This window comes from Mytilus californianus, unplaced genomic scaffold (assembly GCF_021869535.1).
Source record: "Mytilus californianus isolate M0D057914Y unplaced genomic scaffold, xbMytCali1.0.p SCAF_1, whole genome shotgun sequence".
Taxonomy (NCBI): Eukaryota; Metazoa; Mollusca; class Bivalvia; order Mytilida; family Mytilidae; genus Mytilus; species Mytilus californianus.
Window position 1 is genome coordinate 77,018,014 of NW_026262581.1, and position 9,084 is coordinate 77,027,097.

At 33.8% G+C, this 9,084-nt stretch overlaps 1 protein-coding gene across 1 annotated transcript; it reads right to left on the reverse strand.

Annotated features, from left to right (window-relative positions):
• Positions 1–2,590: 2,590 nt before the first annotated feature.
• Positions 2,591–8,366, reverse strand: LOC127724259 (uncharacterized). Its single transcript, XM_052231200.1, has 3 exons — positions 8,040–8,366; positions 5,941–6,146; positions 2,591–4,514 (listed from the first exon to the last, which is right to left on the reverse strand). The coding sequence occupies exons 1-3, from the start codon at positions 8,320–8,322 to the stop codon at positions 3,579–3,581; spliced, it is 1,425 nt and encodes a 474-aa protein (XP_052087160.1). The 5' UTR covers positions 8,323–8,366; the 3' UTR covers positions 2,591–3,578.
• Positions 8,367–9,084: the final 718 nt, after the last annotated feature.

Here is a 9,084-nt window from a genome sequence, read left to right on the forward strand (position 1 = left end):
GATAATTGTTCCTGTTTGTAAAATTTGCCATATTTTCTATGTAGTCCTACGAACGAGGTCAATACGCGAGGGTTTGAAGCTTCATGTGAGATTGCTATATTGTGTGATGTGTTATCACATTCGTTGCTCATCCAATTTTTGTTAACCGAATACTTATATCGGAGGTCTCTTTTGTGAGCAACTTGGTTATAGTAGTATGCCTAAACGAAAGACATATGATAAAAAAAAACGGAATGTATAAAGTATTTATCACCATTTGAATCATCATTTCATAGATATTTTGCCTTAAAAAGAAAAGAGAGACGCAAACAAACAGCTAAATTTTCAATACTTGCAAAACTTGAAAACACCTCAACACAATGCTTCTCAAAAGCGGTCATATATCTTCTAACGTAGAGAAACCGAAAACGTCATTTAAAAAAAAACTCAAAAGACGACGAAAAGACAAGTCCCCTAAACACTGTATAAAAAATGAAAGACTGAGCAACACGAACTCCACCAAAACTTAGAAGGATCTCAGTTCCAACGGAAGGCTAAACAGATTCTGCTTGATCAGTCGAGCCCGGCATGTTGTTCAAAGTAAGTACTAATTCGGTGATATGTCCCATTCGGTAGTGTCACAAATGAGAAAAAATTAACAGGGTTGTGCTAACCACAATTTGAACATATATGTAGTCATCTTCAAAATGGTTCTTACCTCTCTAAAAAAAACGTGTTGCTTCATGCCGGTACCTACAAACATGGGAAACAAATGATTACTGCAGTGGCTGGTTGAAAAAATACACGCTATGAATATACCATGCCTTCTGCAACATTGACCTCGAAATACCGCATGCCTTCTACAACAAAGGCTTCGGAATATTACATGCCTTCTGTAACAAAGTCTTCAAAGTTAATATATCGATGTTTTAAATGACGTTTCAAGGTAGTTCACTTTTAGGATCAGAACACTAATAATAATTTCTCAAGACCAAGAGTGTGAACGTATATTCTCAGAGGGTAAGAAAATACAGACAATCCAAATTTAATATACCATTTCTATTTGCTGTGAAAATCAAACAACATCAATATGTATTACAGTGTCGATCCTACCGTGAAAACAGCGAGGCAAACTTGTTACAGTAACAAAAAGGGATGTTCATAATACATATCAATATATCAATGTATCTAATAAAATTGAGATTGGAAATGGGGAATGTGTCAAAGAGACAACAACCCGACCAAAGAGCAGAAAACAGCCAAAGGCCACCAATGGGTCTTCAACTCAGCGAGAAAATCCCGCACCCGGAGGCGAGCTTCAGCTGGCCCTTAAACAAAAATGTGCACAGTTCAGCGAAAATGGATGTCACACTAAACTCCGAAATTGTGGTCATGCACAAAAAGTCCCAATGGAGATTTTCAAAAGTTGACAAGTGCTTAAATGAGACAACTACCCTAACTGTTGACTATGCCTCATTTGCATAACAAAATTCTGCTATGATAAGATGTACAAAAGTAAGACACATCTAAACAAGGCGCCATATATATCCTTTTCAATTCTTGAAAAGAACTTCCAACATCTACCAATGATAAATCATTTGTAAGTTTTTGACATGGCATTGTCAGTTCGTTGTTGACATATGCGTTCGATTATCCCTTTGGTATGTTTTGCCTCTCTTTTGTAAAGAAATTATTTAATATGATGGTCTATGTATGGATGTTCAAGACAGATCGCACCGACCAGGCTTTGATTTCAATACAGTTTTAAAACATCCGAGGACCTATAATTGTACAGATTTTGCCCTATGAACCAAGTGCATTTTCATGCAAAAGGGTAACAGGTATAAAAGGAAAGCAGAACAGTATGTCATATAAACCATGTTACATTTGGCAGTGCAGTATATGTTTGTAGGATAGAGACAGAACTGGGTCGCACATTGGAAGTAATTGACGCATTGAAAATCTTTATCTAAACAGAAGATCTTTTAGTTTTACTTTTCTTTATCTTTATATTTGTTTTACTTGTTGGATCAATAGTACTATTATTTTATGTTTCTAAACATTATTCGAATCGAATAAAAGCTATGACAAAGGGTGTGGATGGGGTTTACAGAATAGAAAATAAAGGTACAGAATAACAAAAAATTAAGAATTGAGAAAAACAGGCAAAAAAGAAGAATAAAGAATGATGGAGTGCTACAATATAAAAATTGAGAATAAAGGGCAAAAAAATAAAGGATAGAGAAAAATTGCCTAATAAATTAAAGAATATAGCAATGAAGGACCACCTAGCCAGACCCTCTTCTATCGTTCTATATCTATATTGAAGATTTTTCAGTCTACATAATTTCATACTCAACATTCCAACCTTTATCATACTGTACTAAGATACATAAAATAGTCGATTACAATTCTAGTATTTAAATGTAAAGCATTGTTATTAGTCAAACATTATGTTTTGTTTGATATACAAAGGTTTACATATATCTATCATCACTGGCGAATTTTCAACGTGCGTCACAAATCTTCGTATTGGGATATTTGTATATATTGGAAACAAAGACCTTGTCCTGAGTAGAACCAGCGTGAGGGTCACAATGAAGATATGTGATCATATTCCAAAAGATTAGTATCTTATTTATTAGAATAAAATAACAAATATTTTATGAAATATTAACAAAATAACAAAGTATATATCTTTAACAATCATGTTATAGATGAATGTTTACAAATTTACACTGAACCATAATTGTAAAGAATAGAAACAACCATCAATTTAACCATTTAAGACATAAAATGCATATTACCACCCTAGCTTGGAGCAAATTCTTTACAACATATATCTACAAATATATACATGTAATAGCTGCAATATGAGCTAGAACTATATATATTAGCGCGAAAATTCCATATTATTGGAACTGAAATTTAAATACTAGTATCGAACTGGTTCTTGTTTTCACCACCGACCGCAAACTACAGTATGGGCAGAGTTATGAAAATATAACTGCACTTGGTCTTAATCTGTAAAACGTCCCATTATGACAAAATGTGAAACAATTCAAAAGAGAAAACAAATGGCCTGAATTATTGTACAACGAAAAACAAAGAAAAACAAATAAGGAAGACAGCAAACAACGACAACCAATGAACTACAGTCTTCTGACTTGGGGCATGTACATAAATCATGTGGGTTAAACATGTTTGTGAGCTCTCCAACCTAGGACAGTGGTGTAACAGCAAACCATAGGAACATATATTTTGGAATTATTAAATGTCCTTGTGATGGTTTAAACAGTATTCAGATATTTCCTTTGAGAGTAATCTACGTATGAATAATACTCGATTTATTCAATGAAAACACCTAATAATTGTATGAAATCTTGAATTTGACCAATTAATATCTTTAGAATTAATTTTCAGATCAGTTTGAATCATTAATTGCCGTTTTATATTTAAATTTATTAAAAGTCGAAACTGCAAAAAAATTTGATTTCGGTGCTAAAATTCTGAATAACATAAAAAATATTAACAATAACAATCTAGGAACAATCCTTGGACTCTAAAGTTGGTAAATGAGAAAACAAAATCAAGTAGTCCTATCTATTTTGTCTATTGACTTGAGCCGATTGGCGTTGTGTCTTTGACAACGAATTCCCTCCAATGAATAAACTCTTGGATTGTCGTTCCCTCTCTGTCAAGGCCTGAACTACTTTGTATAATTCATCCAATCGCTCATTCTGTTTCTTAAGGGCTTCTTGATACGCACGGTCATCTTTCATTGCACGTTCATTTTGTTGGTACATCAGCTTTTCTATCTCTCTTGCCATTGTATCAACTCTGTTCTTCAAATCAATCTTGTCTCGTTCTGCCCTTTCTAGCTCAAGAATAATATCCTCTTTCTCTGCCAATAGTTGGTTTATACGGTGCTGATCTTGTATTTCATTATCTTTAAGAGCTCTATTATCAGCTTCCAGTTCGTCAACACGTTCCCGTACAAGCATCAACTCCGATCTCAAAACCTCTGCCTCATTCTTAAGTCCGGAATTTTCTTTATTGACTGCTGTAAGACGCTGCCATCTTTCATTCTCCTTATCTCTCATCTGTGAATGTGTCTGTTGTAGCTGGTCATATTTAGCCTTGAGTTCCATATAAGCATCGGACTGAGCTCTCATGTTTTCAATGGTGTCTTGCAATTGGTTTAGAGCCAGTTCGCTTCTTTCTATCATTTCCGTTTTCTCTTTCTCCCATCCTGTTTGGAAAGTTTTGATTTTCTCATCAAGTTTGTTTTCTATCGCATCGTCGATTTTCTTTTCCATTCGGATCTCAAGATCAAGTCTCTCTTCATGTCGACGTCTATCGAATCCATCCAACAAATCATTAGTTAGTTTCCCGCTAAATTCCGCAAACATTGATCCTATTGCAGACGTTACCTTATCAGCATAAGAAGCTGAACCAGTTCGCTCTGGTATGTTTGGAGATGTGCAATAGCTGTCATAAACTCCTCCTGATGCCCCATAATCGCCCATAGGAGACTGTAAAAATAAAGTTTATAATTTACTGAGGTGAGTTGAATTGCAGTTTTACAGTTTAGTTACAACAGATTGGTGAGTATGGGTACGTTCTATGGTGGCTCGATACAGCCATATAGTGTTTTCGACTTGGAAACGCTAATGGCAGAAATGGTTATCGCCTACGCGTTTTAACGTTTTCGGTTTATTGAAATATAAGGCCACATCCCTCACCATAAATATTCAAATAAAATAAAGTCTTTAATTATAAACTGTTTAAAAGTATGAGGCTAGTAGTTTAATTATTCAATAATTTTCTTAACATATTGTTAGTCTGATACACTTATAACGACGTTTCAAATATGGTACGAATGACGGAAATAAAAAGATCAACTATAAATATTTAGTTTTACAGAAGGAAATATATATTTCATTTTTTTATATTATGATACTTCATGTCAAAATGCCAGATTTTGATTGGTTAATACGAGGGAGACAATTTACTCTATCCCACGGCAAATACTCTATTACCCTTTACAGAGACGCTTGCTTTAGTGTGCACTTTAATAAATATGGGTGATTGTTATGTACAAAACGACATTATATAAATAACACATAGCTGAGAGGGTGATAGAGCAGATTGTTACCCCGAGAAAACATTGTCAACTGAGGCGAAGCCAAAGTTGACAATGTCTTTTCGAGGGGTAACAATCTGCTCTATCACCCTCTCAGATATGTGTTATTTAATTTATTATACTGAATGTTCTGTTATTACTGTCGATTAAATTTCAAATTCAAAGTAATAAACTATGACGTCTTGTACATAACAACCATCCGTATTTAATAAAGCGCACACTTGATCAAGCGTCTCCGTGAAGGGTAATAGAGTATTTGCCATAGGATAGAGTCGTATTTAATAAAGCGCACACTTGATCAAGCGTCTCCGTGAAGGGTAATAGAGTATTTGCCATAGGATAGAGTCGTATTTAATAAAGCGCACACTTGATCAAGCGTCTCCATGAAGGGTAATAGAGTAAATTAACACCCTCGTATTAGCCAATCAAAATATGGCATTTTAACGTGAAGTATAATAAAGTTTATTACTTTGAATTTGAAATTTAATCGACAGTAATAACAGAACATTCCGTATAATAAATTAAATAACACATATCTGAGAGGGTGATAGAGCAGATTGTTACCCCTCGAAAAGACATTGTCAACCTTGGCTTCGCCTCAGTTGACAATGTTTTCTCGGGGTAACAACCTGCTCTATCACCCTCTCTGCTATGTGTTATTTATATAATGTCTGTTTCATTTCCATGTTTTCTCCTGTCTTTTTGTTGTTTTCTAAATTAAATGTATATTTTAATTGCAAATCTTTGAAATTAAGATTATTTCTAAAGAAGCAATCGTGCATTTCATAGGACAGTCAAACTATTTTTAAATTTACCATAACTACTTGTTCTTCAAAATCATATTCAAATGGTCCAGACGTTGTGTTTAGTTGTGTTTTAGCTCGGTTAAATGTCTGTTGTTGTCGTCTGGGCTGAGCTGTAGATTGACTGGTTGGTGGTCTCTGTTGCTGAACGCTTACACTAGATATAGCACTCTCACGTGCATATGAAGATTTTGCTCGGCTTGTTGTACGTGTAGAAACTGAAATTAAGATAATAAAGATATTTTATAAAAACGTCCTCCAATGATGCAGCAAAAAAAAAAGATAACTAAAAGTTCCAAATGCAATGCCATAGGACCACACTTGCAAAACAGTATAGCTTAAGACTAATATCGTAAAGGGAAAAGTAAACAAGACCTTTATTACTGAATATATATTGCACATCACTATTTCATAACTATTGATAACAACTATTGTTGATGGAAATATAATTTTAGTTCAATTATTTACTTTTTTTTCTCTTCACGTTTTCTGCTGTGTGTACTATTACGTTCATTAATCGATGTGCTGCCATGCTCTGTTGTTATATGGAATCGGGATCATTAAACGAAATGACATTTAAACATGATTAACGACCAAAAAGGTGATCAGTTGACAATAAAAGCATAACATCTATATGTCTCCTTTGACAAAATCATACATTCTTAATATGATGCTGTATCTATCTATCATAACATATGAAAAACATTAAAGACCTTAGAACGCACATACAATAAAAACATAATTTGATGGTACTCCTTCAAGTTAGATTTTTAGTTAAGTATCGGATTGAAAAGATATTGTCGCGTACATTTCATTCTTGTTCATGCTGAAAACCAAAAACAATTATTTTAACCAATGTATTGGATACAGTCAATTTTTGTACAGGGAAAAAGTGTGGATAACAAGATGTGTAGCAGTTTGTAGTTGGTCATCAATACTGGAGATGTATAACAGTCGGACAGTGGTTGTCATAGTTCCCATAGGTTATAGAAGTGTGGTAAAATGGTAAAGAAAAATCCATCCTGAGTGAATAAAAGTAAACTTACACTCCAGCAATACTACAATACAGCGAAATATTAATTTGTATCAAAACAAAAGGGGGAAGAATTTGCCGAGGGCCAATCAAAATCCTTAGTCGAAAAATTACAGACAACACCATGGCCGAAAGTAAAGAAAAATAGTGGATAAAAAGTAACATTGAAAATTAAAGATAGATAAAGCAAAACGTACCATACCAAAACAAAACCGAGGATAAACCTATGTATTCTGGAAGGATCAGTCAGTGTCTAGTACAAATAATTGTAACGTCTTGAAAGGATATTTATTTTTTTTCTGTGACGTGACGCCTTCTTACGACGTCGGTAGGAATACGTCACAGCAAACAAATAAAATAGTCTTTCAAGACGTCATAATTATTTGGACTAGTTAGTGTCCTGCTCCACTAAAGACATCCGTCTAGTTACTACTTATAAACTTCTTTGATGACAGATATATGTGCTTTCTCATACTGGCAAGGGTAATACAAAATTATTATTACTCGGGAGACTTGACGTCTTTGCAACTCCTACTAATTTTTTATTGGGCATGACCCTGCATCATTATTTGAATAAGAGTAAAAGCTCATCGTCTCAAACAGGTCTGTCTATAGAATATTTTTTTTTAAACAATTTTCATTAAATGAAGATCTAACACACTTTTCAAGACCAGGCGCATCAAGAACAGTATAAACGATGCTCCATTATTTTGTCCCTCTTTAAACTCGCCTGATATCCATACATACGCACTGGAAATGTGTCTTTTCAAGATGTTTTATTCGGTGCCTAAATGAATTCTCGACATAGTAATGTATTGCGGACTCTATAGTTTATTGTTCGTGACTTTATTCGAAAAGTGCTGTCCATGTTTAAAAAAATAAGACAGTAGGATCAAAGGGAAAATGTACAAATTGCCGACAATTGCATCCCATGTATAAATATAGTGTTTATCTAGTGTATATCCAAGTTATATGTAACTTTTTTTTCATTACAATTAATTCATTCGTAGAAGCATCAATAACACTGAAATTTTACTGATACGAATTTACGAATGACAATCAAAATTTATAAACTTACTATCTTTCTGCAGTTTTTCTACAATGTTGAAAAATCGTTCATCTTCCAAAACTTCAATAAAAATATTGAAAGAGTTAGGGTCGTGTGAGTTGAGTAACAACTGAATGAATTCGTTGAATTTTCTGTGTGGTGTTGGAGGGCTAACTTTCTCCACCCTATCTTTCTGTTCGACGGTTATCACATTTTTGTCTACCAGTCTTTCTAGAATCGGATCTAAATATCCAAGTCTTTCCTTCAAAAATGTTATGTTTGAAGTTATCCTTTTTTTCTGTTCCTTATCCATCTTGTCCTTATATAAAACACAACAAAATGGCCGCAAATATAGATTTTCTAAAGTTATAAAGTACTTCGAAATTTAAATTGGCTTGACTCCATCTCAATCATATAAGTTATATCTCTAAATCTGAATTTGGGATCTTTTGTTTTAAGGCTGTTTGTTTTTGTAAACTAATCAGTTAACTGATAAAATCATGACTAATTTGTTAAATGTCGGCCAAGTGCCATATTTCTCTTGCGACGAAATCTAATTTGTCTTCGCAAAGAAAATCTTATATAATGTGACATTTATATCCTTTTAATTTATGATTATAATATAATGAATCAAATTATATCTATACAATGTCGCATTATAATTTATTAAGTTTAAAACCTCTTATACTAAACTGAAGAGGAACTATTCATCCATGGTATATCATTTGTTTTTACCAAAAGATGAAAAAGATTATTGTTATAAATTGGAAGTTCCGTAGACTATGTGAATGTCTTTTAAAATTTAAGTGGCAAGGTTATCTTTAGATTAACTCCACACATTCACTAAATTTGTAAGTTATATGTCGATCTGTAAGGAGGCCCGGGCACGGAACTGGTGTCGTGAGAAATATGCTTTATTGGCATAAGTACGGTGACCTATAGTTGCTTACATCTACGTCATTTGATTTGTTCTCTTTGTCTCATTGGCAATCATACCACAGAGTTACTATATACTGGTTCCGCGCTCATGTGTAGTCATCCAGGTCTTAGTAGCTGATATCAATTGCTTCCTGCT

Bases quoted from the DNA above. Each gene is read 5' to 3' on its own strand.
- LOC127724259 (XM_052231200.1), bottom strand. From the start codon at position 8,322: ATGGATAAGGAACAGAAAAAAAGGATAACTTCAAACATAACATTTTTG. The intron at 6,147-8,039 runs GTAAGTTTATAA...TCTTAATTTCAG, and splicing joins AGAAAAACTGCAGAAAGATA to TTTCTACACGTACAACAAGC. The intron at 4,515-5,940 runs GTAAATTTAAAA...TTATTTTTACAG, and splicing joins TTGAAGAACAAGTAGTTATG to TCTCCTATGGGCGATTATGG.